General features: G+C 35.5%; 2 protein-coding genes across 4 annotated transcripts in view; both read left to right on the forward strand.

The window, feature by feature from the left end:
• The first annotated feature begins 1,314 nt into the window (after positions 1-1,314).
• The window catches only part of LOC148957069 (NAD kinase-like), a 234,783-nt gene continuing 211,360 nt past the window's right edge, over positions 1,315-24,737 (forward strand). Inside the window, exon 1 of one of the 3 annotated variants that reach the window (XM_089088508.1) lies at positions 1,315-1,499. In XM_089088508.1, coding sequence (XP_088944634.1) covers positions 1,378-1,499 — 122 coding nt within the window. In that variant the 5' untranslated portion in view covers positions 1,315-1,377. Of the gene's footprint in view, positions 1,500-1,998; positions 2,404-24,737 lie in introns of those variants that run through there. The other 2 variants (XM_089088481.1, XM_089088473.1) reach the window with 2 other exon arrangements.
• The window catches only part of LOC148957070 (uncharacterized), a 60,524-nt gene continuing 43,165 nt past the window's right edge, over positions 7,379-24,737 (forward strand). Inside the window, exon 1 of the mRNA XM_089088541.1 lies at positions 7,379-7,440. The gene's annotated coding sequence lies outside the window, so the exon portion shown is untranslated. The remainder of the gene's footprint in view (positions 7,441-24,737) is intronic.

Consider the following 24,737-nt stretch of genomic DNA (forward strand, 5'->3'; position numbering starts at 1 on the left):
ATTGTATACTGAAAGACACTGATACCACAGCTCGTGTAAGAATATGACAAGCGTTATAGATTAATTTGTTGTTTTAAGGCTACGTACTGACTTTCGACTCTAAAATCGATCCTCTTGTTTTTTATATTTGTTTTTGTTTTGTTTTCAGTAATGTGTTAGTTTTATGTAATCCTAAAAACATAGGGAAGTATCATCAGTTGGTTTATTTGCACTAGTTTTATCAATATATGTTAGACAGACTGTGAAGCAATAATTCTTGTTCGTTTTAAGTTTCAACTTCGCTTTATGCCTTCCTCAGAAAAACTTAATTTCTTTAAACTAATTTCAGTAGAGCGCCAATGACCTAGTAGGCTTTTGACTTTTACGCTTAGGAAAGGGGGCAGTAGCCAAGCTTTTGTTTGTTAGAAAATTCTTTGTTCGTTTTCAGCTTGATTTGAATATCCAATTTAGGTTTTACTGGTTTTAAGATTGGTATTATTCATTTAAATTAGTGGCTGTTGTTTGTTTGATTGAAACGATTGTTTATTTAATTTCTGTCCGTTTGGGGTTTCATTTATACCTTAATAATAATTTTTGGTCGTTTTGAGTTCGAGTTATTATAGCTTTTTATTTTTGCTGATCTTAATTTAAATATGGCCATTACATTTCTTTCAAAAACTTCAATTTTGGAGTTTTTTTGAAAATTAATTATAAAACATCTATGATAAGTAACAACTGGTGTATTTCAGAACTTATATTAGTTAGATTTGGCCCACGTGAGACTTAATGAGGTAGAATTTGTGTCAGTTATCCCGAGCTTCAAGCAGCCAAAATCGCTATTTAATATTTCATTTACTCTATATCCTGAAGAATATGCGCAACACGGGTTTTTGCTGTCGATGAGAACGAAATTATATTGTCTCTGTCAACTAGCAGATGTTAATGCTCAAAAAGAAAATCTCAGATAAAAAATTCTAACATGCTTTTCAATCATTTTATGTGGTAATAGCTGTTGAAAATTTATTATGGTTGTCAACTTTCAGAAGCTCTGGTCAATTTAAAAGCGCTTAAAAGTTCTCATATAAGGTGAAAATCATACTGATTTCATGTTTTTTTTTTGCATATAGGTAGTCCTTAATTTGGTGCTACAACCGCAAACTCACGGCCGGAAAATAATTCACAACATATTGTGTTACAATAAGGATGAGCCATTAGGGTATGACTCGGATATTCAGTCAGAAAAAGCGAGCAATGTAACAGCGAGCCTTCCGGCTCTGACCTACTGTTTCAACGAGTTTCAGAGGAACCACACATTTTGATATAACATTGAATGTTTAAGTTCTATGCTCATTGTCATCTTAAGTGAAAGCATTACTTTTGTCAAGTGAAACTTAGAAAATGATGGAAGAGGATATTCAACTCGCCCAGGCTATGGTAAAGATGGAGCTGGAAGATGCAGCTTCCAGCCCTGGAACACCAAGAAAGACGCACGCATCACTAGTGCAAGATAGGGTTTTCAGGTAAGGTAATACGCGGAAGTAGTTATCGTCAGAGTAAAGTTCGGCTGACATATTTTCGCAAATATAATTACTAAATGACGCAAGTTTTGGTGCATTGATAGTCATATCCTGGAGTTATTACAGGCTATATTTCCTTGTTTTCGCAAAAACTTAATATTTGCTTCCGGATACAGTGATATGATCCATAATTCAAAATATTTAATCAATTAAAGGAGAATTTTCAATCCGCGAAAGGATATAACAATAAAAATAAAATTAATGCATTGGTTGAATGCCCTGCATAATTAAACAGTTACAAAAGACTGAATTTTGGAGAAGGAATCCTTGAGCATTGCGGTACCCATAAGCTTTTTATGATTGATTTCACTTAAGGGGTAATGACTTTTAAATTTTCTGCCGCACCTAAGTTGCAAATTGTATGCATCCGTCATGGTGTTTATCTAACAGTTATTCAAAGAGGTTTAAAGAATTAAGATCTTTATTAAAAGGATTATAGCTCAATAAGGTCGAGGGGCTGACGATTTTTTTCGTTTTGGCTAGCCCTTAAAATTTTTTCCTTTATCAGAAAACTTATCATCATTCTGTGACCGCCAAAAATCTTCAGTCTACATGCCACTCGCATAACAGAGAGTGAAAGTTAGTCGGTGATTTTTGTCAACGAAAAATTCATCAATATTTATTGGATGAATCGAAATATGATATCAAGTGATTTAAAGGTTTACTACTGGTATAAATCCAACGAATCTTTGATTTTGCACCCTCCACAGGATAGAGGGAGGCAGCGGGAAAAAGTGAAAATAAGGGATTCAAGGACACCGTCTGGCGGAACTGTGAGTGAAGATTCTGATTCGGGCGTTTTTAATAGTCGAATTAGTGATAAAAGAAGGCGAAGTGGAACATGGCCGTAAGTTTTATCACTTGTTCTTTTTTTGTTTGGTAAAATTATAGATGAGGGGATTTTGTCTATCTTAGAAAGTGGTCGAGGAAGATGAAAGAAATTCTCAGTGATGAATCCAGAACCTTAATGATCCCCTGGGAAGGTATTTGAAGTAAATACCTCCACCCCTTCTCCCTCAGAACGGTACTGACCTTTGATGACGTTTTGTAATATTTGTGGGTACTGTTCTATTAGCTCGAATCCACGCGAGAAGTGAAGTTTGGTTAATGCTAATAAAATAAAACAAAATATGATGAAATTTAATAGATAAGAAACAAATTTGGGCTATATACTTTCACATTAGGGGGGTACGGGGTAAAGATATATGAAAGGGGTTTTCCCATCCTCAATGCCTCGCTCTTTACGCTAAAGTTTTTTATTGCTTTAAAAAATAGAGTTGTGATAAAGAGTCAAACTTTAGCGTAAAGAGCGATGCGTTGAGGAGGGGACAGGCCCTTTCATATACAGAGTAATTTCTGTTTGTTTTAAATTGTAATGTCACTCCTTACTTTCAGTTAAAAAAACTTGTTTTTTTATTTAATTTCCGACCGTTTTTGAATTAATGCAGGTTTTGATTTTGGCTCACCGTACATGAACAATGAAACCGAAATTTGCATATTAATTTTACTTTTTTTTTTTTTGGCTAAATGGTTTTCTCGAAAGTTGTTTAATTTTATTTACGAATGTTTTTATTAGTAATAAATAGGCGTAACTTACGACTTAACTTACGTAACGAACTTCTATATTCGTTTATTTTTATTACGTATATTAGGGGGTTTGCCCCCTAGTCAATACCTTTCTCTTTACGCTAAAGTTCGAATTTTATTCCAATTCTTTAAGAATGAACTCTTAATCACAAAGGCCGTTAATTAGAACAGATAGCTCTTATCAAGGTAATAAAAAACCTTTAGCGTAAAGAGCAAGGTATAGATTAGGGCGCGAACCTAATCATATATGTAATAGTTTCTGTTCGTTTTAAGGTTGACGTTGAAAAGTTTTTCAGTTGAAAACTTGTTTTTTTATATATTTAATTTCTGATCATTTTTTTAAATAATGCTGGAAAATCTGGTGCTCCCTCTATAGCAATATCCCTTCCCCCATGAAAACTTCCTCCATGGAAAGATCCTCCCACGTACCAGCCCCCCCCCCTGCACCACTACCAGAAAAATTCTACGTCGATATACTTCCCAATAACCAATACTATATGTAAACATTGGGCAAAGTTCATAAGTTGCAGCCCTTCCCCCGGGAACTTTGGGGGATTAATTCATCTTCAAAGACATAGTTATTATATTTTTCGACTATGCTGAACAAAATTGCTATCTCAAAATTTTGATCAGGTGACTGTGGGTAAAAAAATGAGCGTAGGAGGGGCATAGTTGCCCTCCATTTTTTGGTCACTTAAAAAGGGCACTAGAACTTTTAATTTGCGTTCGAATGAGCCCTCCAGCGATATTTTAGGACCACTGGATTGATACGATCACCCCTGGAAAAAAAAACAAATAAACACGCATCCGTGATCTTTCTTTTGGCAAAAAATACAAAATTCCTAATTTTTTTAGATAGGAGCTTGAAACCTCTACAGTAGGGTTCTCTGATACGTTGAATATGATGGTGTGATTTTCATTAAGGTTCTGTGACTCTTAGGGTGGGTAAGATTAAACTTGATGAAACTTATATATTTGAAATCAGCATAAAAATATGGTTCTTTTGATGTATCTATTGGTATCAAAATTCCGTTTTTTTTAGAGTTTCGGTTACTATTGAGCCGGGTCGCTCCTTAGTTACAGTTCGTGACTACGAACTGTTTGATTCCCTGTTCAATATATCGCGTGGATTCGAGCTAATACAACAGTATCTATTTGTATTATAAGAGACAAACCTTGTGAAATAGAATTGATGTTCTGGTCAAATGAGACACAAATAAAATGTTTTGAGCCTCAAACTTTTGCTTGATCTTGATTTTTAAAGATTGGAAAAATTTATATCTTGAATGTAAGAGAAAAAAAAACTTGGCATGGCTTAACATTCTATTGAAATAATAGCAATTGCATTTTCATAAGCTAGAGCCAATGAAAAAAAAACAACTTAAAACCCCAAAACTGAGGTAAAATGCATGGGCGTACGTAGCTAATCTTCTCGGATTAGAGCTAAATCTTTCCAAGATAATATGGATAATTGCTACTTGTTTGACTTTTATTCTGTCATTCCAGATGTTTATTTCCAGCTTTTTCAATTATCTACCTTTTATCAACTGCTTTTTTAGCAATTTACCTTTTTTCAACCGCTTTTTCAACCATCTGCTTTTTCAACCATCTGCTTTTTCAGCCATATCCGGTGTAAATTTGAAGTTCTAGGGAGCAACTGCCCACCTCTGCCCCCTTCCGTACGCCCATGGTAAAATGTTTTAGACATAATTTAGGCAACCCAGACAATTTGCTCTTGGGTAATATTCTGAGGCCTAGAAATAAGGAAAGGGTAGAGATAGTAACTAGATAACGCCTTCTCAGGGTATATATTAGGCCGTGAATTCATTCCTGAAAGCTTCACTCATCTAATTACAGCTATTTTCCGAGTAACTCCTCAACTAGAATATTAGCTCATATTTTTCACTAATAGAATTTCAATGGTCTTAGTGTGGCTCAGTCAGGGTTGCCACCCCTTGTGATTTATCACTATTTCTAGTGATTTTTATATTGGCTAAAAAACAACACTAAATCAGCACATAAATTACTAGACTGTTGAAGAAAATCACTAAATCAACCAATAAATCACAGACATCTAGTGCTTTTTCCTCACTGGGTGGCAGCCCTGGGCTCAGTAGGTGTATCACAATAGTTTACATGAGACCCTAAAAATGTGGCATTGTTTCTCACGGGTAGATTATTTTTAGGCGATCAATCAAAGACTGTTTTATGTTTCGTAGACTAAATAAAAATTTTTGCTGATTTTGGAGACTTGTATTTGTTTTTGCTTATTTCTCATTGGTATTTGGTGTGTAATGTTAAATGTGCGCCCTCATTAGAAATTGAAGTTGGGACGAGACAACGAAGCCAGTGATTGCCACATTTGGATTAAGCTTAGAATGGAGAATCTTATACTGTATTTTCTTTTCCCGTTCTGACTTCTTTTCTACTAGCTACCTTAACCAATTAATGTTTCTTCGCCAGATGAATAATGAAAACGATGGTCGTGGAACTATATAGACATATTTTTGCTTGAAATCAGGACTTGAAAGCGGTACATTTGCAGCATAAAATGTGACAGCTGGCCTTATGCCCGGTCCACTCACTAATACTACTGGCAGGGTTTCCACTACACAAAAACTTAAGAAGGGAGGCAATGATTTTATCGATTTTTTTCAATTTCTACAAATTTGTAGAAATTGTAGAAGTACTATATTTTCTACAAATTTGGGAGGGGGCACAATCTTTTTCCCTATTTTTTCAGTAAAAGTACCAGAAAATATGTTTTTTTAAACATCTGGAGACAGATTACCAATGACCCTTGGACTTCGTTCCTTTAGCAATATTTTGGACTTTTTTTCACGGTCCGAATGGTTGTCTTCATGATGCTATTGCGGTCTGCCGCAATATTTTAATCTTTGCCAAATAAACTTCTAATTGACTCCTAAACTTAATAACTTCATTACCAAAATAAAATAAAAAACATCTTTATTATTTCAAATTAAATCAAGTAAACCATTTTATCATCAATAGCAGCATAAGAGAGAACCTTCTGGCAGAGATTTCAAGCCCCTATATAAAAAATAAAAAATTTTGTACTTTCCCCCCCGAGAAAACAGGAGGCTATTGGTAGCGTACTTATTATTTTTTCGTTTGTGTAGAGGTGATCGTATCGAGCCAGTGGCCCTAGAACATTAGGAGAAAGCTTATTTGAAAGCAGCTTGAAAGTTCTAGTGCCGTTTAAAAGTAGCAGAAAAGATTGTGCCACGACAAGGTGGTGTTTTTTGTCATTTTGTGTTGCAAGCAGGGCCGTATCCAGGATTTTTTTCGGGGAGGATTGTTTTGGAGGGGGGTATAAAATTTTTTAAAACGCATCAAAATTTGGTTTATATACATTTTTGTTACCTTTTTACGAGTCAGACAAACATTTAGGTGGGGGGGGGTCAAACCCCCTATCTTCCTGGATACGGCCTTGGGTGCAAGACAACAATATCGGCCCAAATAAAGCCAATACACTATGAAGCGAAGATTTAATGACACTTATTATACATCAAACTTTCCAGCTTAAGTGCCAAGGGGTGGCGCGTTCGTACCTACAGATGCCAGTAGTCTATGTCTTATTGTTCTATATTTATTTTTACATTTCATTTTACTTTGACTTTTTTTTCGTATTTCTGGGGTTCAGCTATCATATCAGGGTTCCATAAAGTCTAACACAGGGGCAATGAAGGGGATACCAATCCCCAAGGCAAATTTGTTATACATTTTAATTTTTTTTTTTTTGCAAAACAGATATCTCAAAGTTTGTTTCAGTATCACACGGGTTAGAGAAGGGCTGTGTAGCAGAAAAGGAATATTTTGAGGGGAACCAATGTAATTTTCTTTCTACATTGGGGTTCCCTTAGCCCATAATTTATTGTAAGTTTCAGGCCAATCAAGGAAGGGCGTTCCGCGGTGAGATTTTTCCACGGTGATGGTGGAATTTTCCGCAGGGACGGGGTGAATAAGTTGGACCCCGTGAAAAACACCCTGGGTCTTAGCTATTCTACTTTGAGCATCTTCACTGTACCCACTGTCTTCACTAATAATACTGCCTAAGTAAGTGAGAAAATTATATATAGATCTGGATCGTACGCCCTGCCGCAGTTGTCCTCCTATAGAAGATTCTTTTACGATTGTGTTCTGCGTCACCATGCAATTTAACCCATTGCTGGAAGCAAGTTTGTAACTCACAAGACGTGTGCACATGACGGGTGGCCCTGCTGATTATACATTTGGAGGGCCTTCTTACTCCTCCACCTGTCTATACGGCCCTCGGGTGAGGTTTTCCAAGTTTTTATTATGGACACGAAGTTCACAATTTTTTATTTTCAATAACGTTAATGTTCGTACAATTTTCGAAGAACCTAATGCGGGAAGGCAGGCCTGAAAAATTAGGGAGAACACTCGCGTAAAGTCTATACTGTCAACTTTACAGTAAAGGCTTTAGATCAAATTAGGCACTACTCCCCTTCTCTGGTAGGGGCTGGAACTATTCAGGGGAACGGTGACGGTCCCCGATGATGGTGATTACGAATAGTGTATCACAGACATATTATAATTAGTGGTGAATGGTGGTGATTTAAGATTACTGCGGACAATAATAGAGCATTTGAATAACGTAGAGCATTTCAAATAACATTTGAATTCGTAGCTGCGCACCAAGTTAATTATTTTAAAATTAATATTTCTAATTTACACCTTCCTTTACCATATAATTAATTAAAAAAAAACTTTCCGAAAAGTAAATTTTTCAAAGAAAAGTAAAGGCCATTTTAAACTTGAACGCTTTACTGAAAACGAATTATATTACAAAGGTTTTCTTTTGTACTTAATATTGAAAATAAATATTAAAATTACAGTAAAATTTTGAACTGATGAGCTTTTAGCAATTAATTTCGTTATACATCACATATTCAGTTTAATTTATTAGTTTTTTCCAAGATTGTTCAAGACAAATATACCTAGCTTCACTACAAAAAAAATTTTGATATTGCCCCCTTTTTTAACTGTAACAATATAATGCCTGCTGGCTCATTGGTGCTTCACTGAAAATGAATTATATTACAAATTTATTCTTTTCCGGTTCTTACAGCATTGAAAGTGAAAACATAAATTACAGTGAAAACAAAATCTTGAACTAATGGATCTTTCAACAATTAATATCATCATATATGTAATATTCAATTTGATTTTGTTTATACTTTCCAAGACTGTTCAAGACTCATATTGTTTTCAGTAAAGCGCCAATGACGCAGTAGGTCTTAGGCTTCTGCAGTGAGAAGAGGCGATACCCAAACTCTTGTTTGTAGTTATTTTTATTCGATTCAAGCTCAATTTGCATATTCAATTTAAGTTTCACTCGGTTTAATATTTATTTTTTCATTTACATTAGTATCTTTTTGTATTCTTGTTTGCATTGATTGTTTATTTAATTTCTGTCAGTTTTAAGTTTCATTTATACTTCAATAGGAAAAATTTTTTTTCGTTTTAAGCTTGATTTTCATATTCAATCTAAGCATTTCTCACTTTAAGATCTATTTATTCATTTATATTATTACTTTTTGTATCGATAAAACAAAAGTTCAAAATAGGGATAAAATGCTTTTTAATAAACAGTGTATAATAAATTTCACGAAAAATACCAGATATTTCGGTCACATATACAGTGACCGTCATCAGTAGTAAAAACTACTAAAAACTACTGCCTTTCCATGACAGTTTTTACTACTGATGACGGTCACTGTATATGTGACCGAAATATCTGGTATTCTTTGTGAAATTTATTATACACTGTCTATTAAAAAGGATTTTATCCCTATTTTGAACTTTTGTTTTATCGTCATGGAAAGGCAGTGTGGTCTCCGAAATTATCTACTTTTTGTATGTTTTTTGCTATGATTGTTTATTTAATTTCTGTTCGTTTTGGGTTTCATATATTCTTTAATAGTAATTTTGTGTCGTTTTGAGTTTGAATTCTAACATGTCTATGTAGCTGCTGAGCTGAAGTTTCAAATGGCCTTTACTTTTCTTTGAAACACTTATTTTTCGGAATTTTTTTAAATTAATTTTTGTTTGTTTTTTATTGCAAAAAGTTTCAAGTTTTTATGACATGGGGGAGGGGGTTGCTTACTTTCAGATTATTTTTGACTTTAAAAAACGGAGATAGAAGTTTTGATTTAAATCGAACAAAGCCTTTCCTAAGTCTTTACGTTTACTTCTTTGATAGAAACCTTATACACTAACAATGAACAGCTTGCATTACTTATGGACAGCGATTAAAAGCACAATGAACCGATTGAAAAACTAGCTTTAATAAGGGTGATTAAACTATTTCATTTGCTGACTTATATATACTAGGATTGTATGGATTTAACCTTAATCGGATTTTGTGTCTCAAAGCAATTTTGTATCTATCGCAGAGTATGTATTTTAACCTTATTTTAAGTATAGCAGTAATTTTAAGTATTTTAGCATTTTCAGTTTGAGAGAATTTCTGGGAGTATTTGGATAGCCAATTGTTAATCTAGTTCTAATTAGTGTATTTTGATGTGTGTTAATGTCCCCTCGAAATTTCTATATACTGTTATACATAGTAGTTAAAGTTATTGAAACCTTTAAAAAAATGGAAATGGATACCGTAAGTTCTTTTCTTATTGGATATTTTTTGCAAACTATGGAGAAAGAATTGTTCTCTCAACATGATGATTAATGAAAAGCCCTTATGTAGGCTAATTGTAAAAACTAAAAACTTATTTTAATTTACTTTTTATTTTTATTTATAGCGTTCCTAAAACTGCCTCCCTTTACTTAACCTCACTCTTAATGTGCAAATATACAGCTCAAATTAAATATTAAATAAAAAAAATAAGTTTTTTTTAACTGAAAGTAAGGAACGACGTTAAAACTTGATATAAACAGAAATTATTCCGTATATGAAAGGGGCTGTCCCCTCCTCAACGCCTTGCTCTTTACGCTAAAGTTTTTTATTGTAAAAAAAAATAGAGTTGTGAGAAAGTCAAACTTTAGCGTAAAGAGCGAGGCATTGCGGAGGGCACAGCCCCTTTCATATACGGAACAATTTCTGTTCGTTTTAATTTTTAACATCGTTCCTTACTTTCAGTAAAAAAAACTTGTTTTTTTATTTAATTTTGAACGTTTTTGAATCAATACAGGTTTGATTTTGGCTCACCGTACATGAATAATTAAAACTAGATTTGCATATTAATTTTACTTTTATTTGGTTAAATGGCTTTCTCGAAACTTGTTTAATTTGATTTACGAACTTTTTTATTAGTAATAATTATACGCCGTAACGAACTTCTATATTCATAGATTTTTAATACATATATTAGGGGTTCGCCACTTAGTCAATACCTTGCTCTTTAAGCTGAAGTTCGAATTTTGTTCCAATTCTTTAAAAATGACCCCTTAGTCACAAAGGTCGTTAATTAGAATAAATAGCTCTAAAAAATCTTTGGCTTAAAGAGTTAGGTATTGACTAGGGGGTGAACCCAATCATATACGTAATATTTTCTGTTCGTTTTTAGTTTTGATGTTGCTCCATACTTTCAGTTGAAAAATTTGTTTTTATATTTAATTTCTGATCTTTTTCTTTAATAATGATGGGAAATCCGCCGCCCTCTTCATAGCAATGTCCCTTCTCCCATGAAAACTTCCTTCGTGGAAAGATCCTCCCGATGTTTCCAAGTTTGTCAGCTTGTTCTTGCTCAAAACAGTTTAAATAGTTTCTTTTTTATTTTTCTTTTCGTGTCTTTCCAGAATGGTGAATACTAAATCTGAGGTTCAGTTGTGCTTTTTTGGGCCATTTTAATCTTAGCTTGAATAAATTAGCTTGAATCTTTTTATTGAACCGCAAAAACTTGGCGGCGAAGATACGCCTGGAGGTTTTGGCATGCTTTTGAGCTTTCCGAAATCAATTTTGGAATGTCGGAGGTATCAAAACTGGCTCTGTTAGAAAACAGCTTTTTGAAAAAGCCTCTAAGGTTTGGCTTCCTTTTGACCTTTCCAAAAGCAATTTTTCAACATTGGAGGTATCAAAGCTGGCTTTGTTAGAAAACGGCTTTTTGAAAAAAAACCTTTGAGGTTTTGGCATGCTTTGTAGATTTCCAAAGCTAATTTTGGAACATCTGAGGTATCAATGCTAGGCCTGTTAGAAAATAGCTTTTTGAAGAAGTCTTCGAGGCTTGGCATGGCTTTCCAAAAGCAATTTTGGAACATGTGACGCATCAAAGCTGGCTTTGATAGAAAACGGCTTTTGAAAAAGATGAAAGTATTCTATTGGGATTTGTGTATTAAACAAACCTTAATTTCTCGCGAGAATTCTGAAAACCTAATCTTCATTGTGAATAAGGAGCAATTAAAAAAAAAGAAAAAGAAAAAAAAAGAATTTAGAACTGAGACCCATGCAGAGGGGAGACATGTGAACCTACCCTTCCACAAAAGCGCCATATAATCTTAAATTCCGGGGCTCATTTTATTCAAATTATAAATTATAAGGTATTTTTGTATTATTGCCAGGCCCTCCTCCAAAATATTTATCATTATACATCTCTTTCCTCCCAAAAAAAACTATTGGGCACAAGCCTTTACTAGAAGCACCGGTTTATAATTAGGTTTATGGGTTCACATCAACCGGCCTTGTTTTCTCGGTTAAGGTAAATAAGTGGTTCCATATAAAACTATAAATTAAGCGCAATCCCGACGGGGTGCTACCATTTCATCTAACCGTCACAAGCACTAAACGTCATTTCGTCGACAAGGAAAATCCGTCAGAACATCAACACGTCAGGACATCGACAGTCATAACACCGACAGTCAGAATCGCTACCCGTCAGAATGTTGACAGTCATAACATCGACACGTCAGTTCATCGATAGTTAAAATCGCTACCCGTCAGAACGTCGACAGTCATAACATCGACACGTCATAACATCTAAAAAAGGATAGGGGTAAAGCATAGCATATATTAAATACGGACCCTAAACTAACCTAGGTACCTTTCCACCCTAAACCCCAAAAAACTAAAGTTTTAAAATTTTAGATGTTATGACAAATTTTTAGATGTTATGACGTATCGATGTTATGACTGTCGACGTTCTTACGGTTAGTGGTTCTGGCGGATTTCCGAAGGGGTGTTAGTTGCCTTCCAATCACTTTTGACCCTTAAAAACGGCACTAGAACTCTCGATTTCCAATCGAATGAGCCCCCTTTGAAGTTCCTACGACGACCCCTTCCATATCAAGTGCCTTTGGGAAAAAACAAATAATAACAAAACATTGGAGCCGTATGGCCTTTACTATAGGCAACGCGTTAGCGTTGCTTCTGATACAACGTAATAATACATCTTTCTGTTTAATTGCAAACAAAATTTGAAAAAACAATAATTTTCAAGGGACACAATTGTAATATTTTTCAGACGAGGGTGTTAGGCCGAATAGGCTTGGGAGCGACTGCTTTCAAAGTTTCAGGAAAACCTAGCGAAAACTTAAACGATCAGATTGGCATTAACTGCCAAATACAGGCAGAATTTAATTGCGATAGACCCGACAACCCTCGAGAAAGAAAATTAATTACATGTAACTAATTATTCCTCCATCTTTTCGAGGGGAAAACAATCTTCCAGGAATGTTTGTGTAGGTAATCGCTACGCCTTAGCAAAGATATATTTTGTTTCCCTAGCGTAGTGGTTTATATTTATAATGGTTTATATTTTTGTTTATTAGGTTAAATAAAGTCAAGTCCAAGTCCTAAAATCTGGAAGTAAATGCAACCGGAATATGGTAATGGAAAGTGGTTATTCGACCCTTTTTGTTAGAGGACTACTTATAACCTCCCCTCTTGAAAGAAGTAGGCCACCCTTGATCAGTTGGACCAATCCAATTGGTCAATTGACCAATTCTGAATTTGTCATTTCGATCAATCCAGTTGACCAATTGGTCAATTGAACCAATCCTAAATAAGGACCAACCTTATTTCAGTTCCAAGATAAATCGAAGATTTTATCTGTTTCACAGCGAGTTATATTTCTTTTTGAAATCATCGTAAAAATAGCTGGTACTTTCAGTTCTTGCGATTTAACATTGTGTTTGTCTTATCGAGAAGGTTAGACAGAAAATCCTCTCCTGTAAAATTTATGTCTGGAACATGCTACCTTTTGAATTATTGCACACAAATAAGGAATGTGCCCAGCCACTCTCATTTCTTTGTGTGGTATTTGTAAACCCAAATCAGTCAAGGATGGGAGAGTAACAGCTTAAATATTGATAACCCTTTTTACAGGTGTCGAAATAATCGCTAAATTAATTGTTCGACTCAGACAATTTTTCTTTTGACATTGATAGTGATTTATCGTGGATTAGTCGTGTTGCAAAGAAACACTATTGATTTTGCTGGTTTTTTTTTTTTTTTTTTTTTTTTTTTTTTTTTTTGTCTTGATCTCCTGTCTGTAGGTTGGAAGCAGTAAGACATGCAAACCGAAAATTTCGTAGGTATGGGAATCGCGAAACAGAGCAGAAAAGGGCCTACGCCTAATTACGAATGCTAGAAAATAATGGAAAAAAACATAAATTCACGTTATTATTATTTACCTGTTTTTTGGCAGCTTCCGAGACGTGCCATCTTCACCGGTTTGCTGTTAGCCTTTTTTCATCCCGCGGGATGGCGAATTCCCACGGTCGGCCAAAATGCCCGGGGTAGGCTGGGCATACCGTATCAAGGTGTCCGAGAGTGGGCTATACTTATAAAAGCTGTGTGAACAGCATATTTTAGGCTGAAAGCAAGCTCAAAACCCAAAACTTAATAATTCTGGCATTGTTTAACCCTGTCAGACCAGTAGGTGAAACGAAATTCTATTTTCTTACGATAATTCCATTCAAGATAAAATGCTTAAAAGTAAAACAGAGGAGAAAAGAAAGCAAGACGGCTGGGATCCAAAAGAAAAGAAATAGCCTTTTTTTCTGACTTAGTCGACGAACAGTCAGTCGGATTCTGAGCATGTGCCATGGGTGTCTCTAAAGGAACGCTGCAAGACTACATGAAAAAAGTTGAGAAGCTGAATATCCCTCTACAGAGTCCGGACCTCAGTTCCTTTACACCCTGTTACAATACATGATAAATATTTACAGAGGAACAAGAAAAAGGACTAAAAACATACTTGAAAACGATAGCTGATATGCATTTTGACTGTACTCCCCTAGAAGCACGAAAACTTGCATGCACTAATGTCATTACAAAGACTATAAAAGTACCGGATAACTGGAAATGCAAAGGTAGTGGAGACAGTGGAGGAATTACAGGTAAAAATTGGTACCGGGGTTTTCTGGATTGTCTCAAAACTCTGTCAGTAAGAACGCCAGAAGGTACAGCCTTGTGACGGGCAACTGCTTTCAACACTCACAGTGTAGGAGATTTCTTCGATAACCAGGAGTGAGATCTAGATAAACCCATGTTCAGAACACAAGACATTTGGAATGGATACGAATGGGGTCTTAAAAACATGCACAAGCCTGGTAAGATTGCACAGCGAGGCCAGAAGTACGTAGGGAACATCACGTTAGCAGAAAAAGGCCAATGGATCATGATTTGTGCTGGGGTTAATACATTGGGAACACAGTCCCTCCTCTACTTATTTTCCCCGGAAAACAGTGTCCAGAAATCTTATTCAAGGGAGCTTACGAATGGGGTCTTAAAAAGATCCACAAGCCTGGTAAGATTGCACAGCGAGGCCAGAAGTGAGTAGGGAATTTCACGTCAGGTGAAAAAGGCCAGTGGACCGTGATTTGTGCTGGGGTTAACACATTGGGAACACAGTCCCTCCTCTATTTATTTTCCCCGGAAAACAGTGTCCAGAAATCTTACTCAAGGGAGCTTTACCGTGAATCATCATTATCGGTTCAGAAAATACTTCTGGCTGGATGACTCCCTCCCATTTTTTTCCTTACTTGCAGCATTTTATCAGTCAAGTCAAACCCTCAAAACAGTCACCTGCATTTCTGAAAATAAACGACCAAATCAGCCGATACACCATTGAATTGCTTGATCTAGCTGAAAATAAGGGTATTGGACTTTTAACTGTCTCAAACCCACACTACTCACAAGCTACAGCCTCTAGAAAGGACAGTCATGGGGCCCCTTAAGGCTTACTACAACCAGGAAGCCACAAGTTTCATGACTGCCCATAAATGTAAAACTACATCAGTGTACAACATTGCTGATCTTCTGGGGAAAGTATATCCAAAGACTTTCACTCCTGAGAATACAATCAGTGGATTCAGAGTAAGTGGGGTCTACCCCACTAACAGAGATTTCTTCAACGATTATGAGTTCTTCTCGTCATATGTCTCAGACAGAATGCCTACCACATGTATCTAAGCACTTACCAGGGAAGTTTCTATGCTCAAAGCAAGGCATGTGCGACATTTATACTCCTTCTTCAGCATATAACTCAAGTCGGACGCAACCCAAGTTCTATCTAAATGAGGAAAAAGGCCTAGCAAACGAGTTTTTGAAAGAGATCGTCAACGCAAAACCCTTTCCTAAATGCTCAGCACGAAAAATCAACAGGAAAAAATATGAAAAATTCAGAATTACTCACTGAAACCCCTCTGAAAGAACGCATTACTGCTGGGATAAAAGCTGTATCTGCCAAGAAAGCCCTAGTCCTGAAAAGAAACAAAGTCAGAGAAGTGAAAATTCAAAAAAGCAAAAGGAATGTTTCTCATAACAAGAGTTGCAGTTGGAGTGACGATTCTGATGTAGATGAGCCTGTATACAGCAACTCTTCAGACTCCAGTATGGACGTTGAAGAAGAGCCCCTTACCTGCAACTTCCAATTTGAGACTGAGAAAGTCAAGGCTGTTGATTACATTCTGGTTGAACTAAAGAGCAAGAAATGGAATCCTGTTAACGATTATCATTATAAAAAAAAGTAGCAACTCAAGAACTTAAGGTCTACTTTCTGAAGGAGACTGGAGTAAGAGACTTAGCGCTAACTGACGAGACGAATAGTGTCTTAAAGACAGAAGTTGAAATGAAACTGCAACCCCTGACAGGTGGAACACCAAAATTAGCTGAACAGCTTTCTTTTGGTGTTGATCAGTAAATTTATAATTTTAAATTAATACTCTTTAGTTTTTTTTAAACTTACTGAAATAAATTTTGTAGTTTTTAATACTGACCAAGTTCTCTTATAATTTTGTAGCCGAAAAACAAGTTTTAATGTTTCCCTTGCCACATTTCTGTTTCTTTTGTCAGATAGCCGGACGTAAGCCAGAGAAGGCCTAACCAGTGTCGGGGTGGCCCAGGTTCTACACTTTTGACCGCTTGAATAGAGAGGTATCCAGGTGGAAAGTGTTGGAGTATTTCTAATTGTCTTTTTTCAAGGATGGTATTGAATGAGTTACCTTTGCTTTGACGTACTCAGCAAATTCTTATCGTTTGAATCAATTCATGGAGAATTAAAAAAGTCGAAACCTGCCGATTGTGGACGAGTCTCCTATCTATATATCGGTTCAACAATCACTATTGAATATCGAAACGTAAATATTGATATTGGAACGATCTTTGGAAAATTCTGTTTATCTCCAGCTTTTTCAATCATCTACCAGTGTACATCCAACAAAAAATTCCAATATGCAAAAAGTTCTCGTTAATATCTAGTGTAAATCTGAAGTTCTAGGGGGGGGGGTGCTTCCCCTTTCCCTACACCCATGTCTCACGTAAAGATAGGAACGAGGCCACAATTAGTGATAAGGAAAGAGTTAAAGAGAGATGGGCGGGGCACTTTGAGAATGTGCTAAACCAGGATAAAATTACAAATTACAGGAAAAGACATAGAGGAAAATGAAAAAGCTTGTGACACCTTGAATAGGAAGGAAGATATATATTGTGATTAAGAATTAGTAACGATCTTAAAAGGATTAAAAAATAATAAGGCCCCAGGTGCTGCTGGTGTGGTAAATGAGTTTCTTAAATATGAAGTGAAGAAATATATGATAGATAGTATATGATATGATATGACTTAAATATCATATGAAGATAGTAATAAATTACTGAAGATTATGAATATGATTTTTGAAGAAGGGGAAGTACTTAGCGATTTTAGGGAAATCCTAATTAAACCCCTGGATAAGAATGGTGATTAGAGTGAGTGTGGTAATTTTAGAGGCATTAGCCCCGTCTTTGGAGGTAGCAAATTACATATTATGATGATATTTTTTAGACTCAGAGATGCTGTAGACAAAGTTTTAAGAGAAGAACAGCACAGTCTTAGGAAGGGTAGGGGACTTGTTGACCAAATTTTCACTGTTTAGTTAATAATTGAGAAATACCTGAGTCATGAAACACCTTTAGTCCACGGTTTTATAGATTATGAGCAAGCGTTCGGTTCATTTGATAGAAGAGCTTTAGCCAAGGTCTTATCCTTGAATGGTATTAATTTATAAAAAACTAAGTTTTATGAGGGAAGTAAAGAGCGAAGTTACAACTGAAAACGAACAAAAAATAGTGCTTCAGAGTCTATTTAGCATATATCAATAAAACTAGTACAAATAAAACAAATAATCATATTTCCCTATGCTTGTAGAATTAAAGAAAACTAGCACTTTACTGAAAACACAGAAACCAAGCATAAAAAACAAGAAACCGGAAAGTCACTGAACAGCATACCGAAATATTGGATTGATTTATCGGGTAACATTTTGGTCTCACCAGCTGTAATACCAATAGTGAGTAAAAAACAATCTTAAATTGTAAGAAATACTCTTTAGTATTACTAAAAAAAAAATGCCAATATTGTACCAATAGTGCCAATAGCAATAAAATGCCAATAGTATAATACCAATAGTGAGTAATAAACAATCTTAAATTGTAAGAAATGCACTTCAGTATTACTTGAAAGATACTTTATTTTTTACTGTAAAAAGTGGCCTTAATCGGTTTATTTTACTGTACCAAAACTCCTATATTGTTTTGTGTTTTCAGTAAAACGCTAGTTTTCTATAATTCTAAAAACATAGGGAAATATGATTATTTGGATTATTTGTCCTAGTTTTAATGATATATGTTAGATAGACCGTGAAGCAATAATTTTTTTTTCTATTTACTTCCCTAAAAAACTTTGAAGTTGGGCAACCTCGACAGTTAGGAAAGACTAACTATTTTTCTAAAGAAGATTTTTATGGTTTTCAAAACCTTAGCAAAATTTTAGTATGTGTAAACTAAAAATTTCCCCTCCCCCCTGATAAACACCAAAAAATATTAGACATACAAGTGTGGAATAGCAATAAACAAGAAAAAGTTGGAAAGTAACCTGACAACCAGAAAAGTATCACAGAAAAAAAATGCTACCGTAATAGGTTCTTAGTGCTATGATTTTTCTATATATATTAGAAATATTTTTATTATGTCTGTTAAATAGTAAAAAAAGGAAATAACATGAATAAATAAATATAACAATAAGTAATCCTTCTTTGAAGATAAAACTTTGATAGATTCCTGAACCATATGCCTGCCCTTGTTCAATCCCTAAGTGACAAGGGGTTGGGGTTCAGGGCGTGATTTGTTCTAAAAATAGTGTATGGAACGTTTCACAATTCACAGAAAAATTAACAAAAATAGTGAATTAGCTGAAAAATAATCATATATAGGGCACAAAACCATGATTAAAAAAAAAATGCCTGATTAAGGAACTGAACCCTTGCCATTCTGATTCAAGGTCTAACGTGCTAGTAATTAAACTATGGCGGCTGAGGATCGAATTCAATCTATTTGTTCTTGTAGGACCAAGTTGTGTAGCTTACAACCCTTTTCCCAAAGACTACGGAGAGTTATGTCATCACCAAAAGCATTGTTATTGGACCTTATTCAGCAAATACATTTGTAATTGGCTGTTAATAAAAGCTTGTATCATTAAGAATGAGAGCATTAAACTATATTTGGCGAATCTCAACTTTTGCGAACAGGAGGAGGGGAGGGGGTACGTCAAGGAATAGTCATGTGGAATTTTGAGATTCAATTATTTGTTCTTCTATGCATTTCTGCCTCTTACGAATATTCGATATTTTTAAAATTATTTTGCGAGCCTCAACGTCGGCTGATCGTGTTAAAGAGTTCATTGTGAATTCTCCCAACGGACTAATGAAACTTAGTAAGGAGGCTGAGAGGGTGAGTATACGAGAGGGGCTCTTGTAAATCTTCAGTTAAGGATTTTGGAACATAACTATTGCGATGGTACCGTTTTATACTTCCAAGCTCTTCCACTTAAGAAGTGACACCAAAAGTGCCGTTTTTAGTGCTATGTGGCACTTACATATGGTAGAACTAATAAAAAGCACGTAAATACGGCAGTAGCTTTCAAATGAGCCATTAAACATCTCTCTAAGAAGTTCTGGATGCCCACTAGTCCCAGCTTTTCCCCTTGAAACATGGCACCAATAGTGACATTTTTAGTGCCACTTGGCACTTGCAGATGGGGAATTTTGTAGGGAAAACATAGATATGAGAAACAGCTTTTATGTGAGCAATTGAATATCTGTGTGCGTTTTTTTGGTAGCCCGCTAGCCCCACCGCTTTAGAAATGGCACAAAAAGTGGCATTTTAGTGCTATATGGTACATGCAGATGGTGGAATTTATAAATAGCACGTAGATATGAGAAATAGCTTTTGAATGAGCTATTAAGCATCTCTTTATGATGTTCTGTTAGCCCGCTAGGCCTGATGAAAAAAGGAAAAAGAAAGAAAAAAAACCGGGAGGCAGATCAGTGCTACCGATGCAAAAAAGGGATTTTCCTTGTTAATCAAGGAGGGGGACTGTAATTTCCCCGTAACAAGGTTTTCAACAATGCTGATTCCAGTGGTCACTTTTTTCATTTTGATCTGACTCCAGTTTCGAGTTGTTTCAGGCTTTTTTTCGAAATCACCATAAATTTCTTTTCGCATTAAACTTTTACTTTTAAGACGAACCGAAATAATAATTACCATTCCTGAGTCAGTGTCATATGGCAATTTTTTTCACTTCGCAGTTTTTTCCATAATGCGTTTTTTAACTTTCGGTTACTATGGGCTGTGGTTCGCTCTTTACTATTTTTCAGCTACCTCTGCAACCATGATACCAGACGTTCGTCCTAGCTTAGAAGTTAAGCAGGATTGTGTTCTATCCCCATTCATATGGACCTTGTCTTAGGGAGCACAGGAAAGGCAATGGGAGAATACGGGAAACAAATGGGGAAGAAAACCGTTCCTGGACTTAAATTATGCTGATGATTTAAGCACTCTAGATGAAACTGTGAGCAAAATGAATAAACTTCTAGAGGTTTTGCGAGTTTGGAGGTGCTAGAATAGATTTGAAAATTAATGTGAAGAAGAATATGTCGCTAAGGCTAGGAATAAGTGAAGATAAAAAGGTGATGTTGGGTAACGAAAAAATCGATCAAGTGAACAGCTTCACTTACCCTGGCAGTATTATTAGTAAAGACGGTGGGAGCAGTGAAGATGTTAACAAAAGGATAGTCATGGCCCAGGGGGTTTTTCGCAGTTGAAAAAAGTTTGCAAGAATAGGAGCTCTGCGAACCAAGATTAGAATATTGGAAGCTACAGTGTTGACAGTGGTCAAATGTGGTTCTGAAGCATGGGCACTCCGAAAAACGGAGGGAGATTTGCTAGATGTTTGTTCTAAGAAATTGCGTACGGGTTGTTTTGGGTACCTAGCTGATTGACCGTATTTCAAGCAGTAGGCTGTACGAAAACTCTGGTTCAATCCCGCTTTCTAGGGCTTTAATGAGAGAAAGCTTGAGATGGCTAGGGCACGTTCTGAGGATGAAGGATGGCAGATTGCCAAAGATTGTCTTTTTTGGACAATCGTCTATGGCTAAACGGAAAGCAGGTTGTCCGTGGTTGGGGTGGGAGGATGTTGTAAAGAGAGATTTAAGGAAAATGTGAACTTCCTGGGAGAGTGTAAAGAGGGGGGCTTTTCATAAATTAGGATGGAAGATGAGCGTACGTAGCCGTGTTGGCCTCAGGTGGCTTGATGCTGCAGTGAATTCTTAGTAGTGTTAGCAGTATTAGTATTTCTGTCTACCATACGTGTAATTTCCAACATTAAATATTATAGAGAATTTACTTTCCGTTTGGGGAAATTTTCGGAAACCCGACAAATTCAGGGATAGTAGAAACACGGTGTTATACGTGGGTTTAACGTCTTGGCTGCGGTAGTTCATCTCGGTAACATCTCGGCTGCGGTAGAGAAAACGGTAGGTCAGTTGCAATGCAATGTACATTTTGTGGAGGAATGAGAAAACTGACAAATAAGCTTTAGATGTTCCGATTAATATCAGCAAACAGGTTTTTGTGATAAAAAGCTTTTTATATGGTTTCCAAGATAAGAAAGACCGAATTTTTAATTAAGGTAGAAAATTTTTACTCATGAAATATATATATATATATAATATATATATATATATATATATATATATATATATATATATATATATATATATATATATATATATATATATATATATATATATATATATATATAGCTTTCGACTATTTAGACATTTGAAAAAGATCTAGGGTATTATATTGGGCCTTTTGATCATCCTGGTTTCGTTTTATAGGGAGAGTGACTATGACATGGCGCTATATAACACCTTTTGAATGTGTTTGCAGAAATTTTTATTGAAGTTTGTCAGCTTGTTCTTGTTCAAAACAGTTTAAATAGTTTCTTTTTTATTTTTATTTTCGTGTCTATCCAGAATGGTGAATACTAAATCTGAGGTTCAGTTGTGCTTTTTTGGGAAATTTTAATCTTAGCTTGAATAAATTAGCATGAATCTTTTTATTGAACCGCAAAAACTTGGCGGCGAAGATACGCCTGGAGGTTTTGGCATGCTTTTGAGCTTTCTGAAATCGATTTTGGAATGTCGGAGGTATCAAAACTGGCTCTGTTAGAAAACAGCTTTTTGAAAAAGCCTCTAAGGTTTGGCTTCCTTTTGACCTTTCCAAAAGCAATTTTTCAACATTGGAGGTATCAAAGTTGGCTCTGTTAGAAAACGGCTTTTTGAAAAAAAACTGTTTGAGGTTTTGGCATGATTTGAAGATTTCCAAAGCTAATTTTGGAAAATCGGAGGTATCAAAGCTGGGCCTGTTAGAAAATAGCTTTTTGAAGAAGTCTTCGAGGCTTGGCATGGCTTTCCAAAAGCAATTTTGGAACATCGGACGTATCAAAGCGGGCTTTGATAGAAAATGGCTTTTGAAAAAGATGAAAGTATTCTATTGGGATTTGTGTATTAAACAAACATTAATTTCTCGCGAGAATTCTGGAAACCTAATCTTCATTGTGAATAAGGAGAAATTAAAAAAAAAAAAAAAAAATAGAATTTAGAAATGAGACCCAGGCAGAGGGGAGACATTTGAACCTACGCTTCCACAAAAACGCCACATAATCTTAAATTCCGGGGTTCATTTTATTCAAATTATAAATTATAAGATATGTTTGTATTATTGCCACCCCTCCTCCAAAATCTTTATCATTATGCCTCTCTTTCCCCCCAAAAATATTATTGGGCACAAGCCTTTACAGGAAGCACCGGTTTATAATTAGGTTTATGGGTTCACATCAACCGGCCTTGTTTTCTCGGTTAAGGTAAATAAGTGGTTCCATATAAAACTATAAATTAAGCGCAATCCCGACGGGGTGCTACCATTTCATCTAACCGTCACAAGCACTAAACTTCATTTCGTCGACAAGGAAAATCCGTCAGGATATCGACAGTCATAACATCGAAAGTCACAATCGCTACCCGTCGGAATGTCGACAGTCATAACATCTTCACGTCAGTTCATCGACAGTCAAAATCGCTACCCGTCACAACGTCGACAGTCATAACATCCACACGTCATAAATCTAAAAAAGCGGTGGGGGTAAAGCATAGCATATATTAAATACGTAACCTAAACTAACACAGGTACCTTTCCTCCCTAAACCCCAAAAAACTGTTTTAAAATTTTAGATGTTATGACAAATCTTTAGATGTTATGACTGTCGACATTCTTATGGTTAGTGGTTCTGACGGATTTTTGTTATACAAAAAAAAGTTGATGTTATGACGCGTCGATGGTATGACTGTCGACATTCTGACGGGTAGCGATTGTGACTATCGATGTTATGACTGTCGATGTCCTTGTGTGTCGATGTTCTGATGAATTTTTTGCCGATGTTATGACGGGTTTTGTCAATGTCCTGACGGTAGTGGTCCTGACTTGTCGATGTCCTGACGCCTTCCCAGTCCCGACACGCCTTTCTTTTTTAGAATTCCTCTTGCACAACTCCGTCTAAAGCACAGTGTTGTCAGCTTTGTTTAGTTTTAGGTATCAACAACAAATGGATTAAGAACAAATCTCAAACCTGGGTCTTACAAGAGTACTATTAACATGTTCTAAACGGATAGACAACAGTTTTTGCAGAATTTTGCGAGAGAGGGAAAATCAAATGTTTAAGTCTTAATGAAAACATTTTGGATTATATTTTTTTATTTTCTCCATTAATTCGCTTGCTGAATAATGAATTTACCATTCGACATGCCTTTGAACATTTTTTCCAAAGATAAAAATCCCTATTTTTTCAAGTTTGATTTTAAGCCCATAAACTGAGCCTTAAATTGACGCCTTGTTCCTTGTCTAACAGAATCAGGACGAAATCATATCATTTGATTCAAAATCCAATTCAAAGCTGATATTTCACACTCATCTATTTCAAATGCTGAGAAATTTTCTCAGCATGAGAAAGTTTATCATGGATTGAACTGATAAACTTAGCTACTTATAAATCTATTTTCTGCAAATGAAATCCACAATTATAAATTGTTAACATTTGACAAATTGACGGATGTTTCGTAAAATTTCTCATTGAGTATTCTTTCCCAATAGGATTACCGTCACAACCGCATCCCAGCCCTACTAATAAATAGCCTCAAATTATACAGAATTTTTCTTTTACTTCTTTCTATACGATTTTCTTGTCTTTTAAAAATTAAGTTTATCTATAGGTATGGTCAACTGTGGATGAGAAATGAGCACAAAGATAAAATGCCCCAAAATCAGCGAACTTTTGCCGCAAGAATACCTAAACCTAAAACTAAAACAACGATGTTTCTGTGAACAGCGATACCAATACTCATTACTCATTAAGAATTACAACATTCGAGATAAAACACATTGAGATAACAACACTCATAAAAAATATCTCAATTTTACTAAGATTATGCCAACAATAATATTTATTTGTCAAACGAGACAACTAAGTGGGAAATATATTCTATCATCTCTTGATCGTCTCAGAAGTCAATCATATTGTTAATCAATTTTCGTAACCCTATCAAATATCCTATATTTTCGAATAACATATCTGTTTCTGAACCATAATGGGATTCCAAAGAAATATCGACAATAACAGAAAAAATACACACAGAGAAACTTATTTTGCCATTAGTTTTTTTCTTCAAAAATGTTACAGTAAAAGATGCATGAAGCGCGAACATCGTATCATAAAGCTTGTC

Source organism: Artemia sp. Qi Xiang Cuo, chromosome 1, assembly GCF_049724085.1.
Source record: "Artemia sp. Qi Xiang Cuo chromosome 1, ASM4972408v1, whole genome shotgun sequence".
Lineage (NCBI taxonomy): Eukaryota > Metazoa > Arthropoda > Branchiopoda > Anostraca > Artemiidae > Artemia > Artemia sp. Qi Xiang Cuo.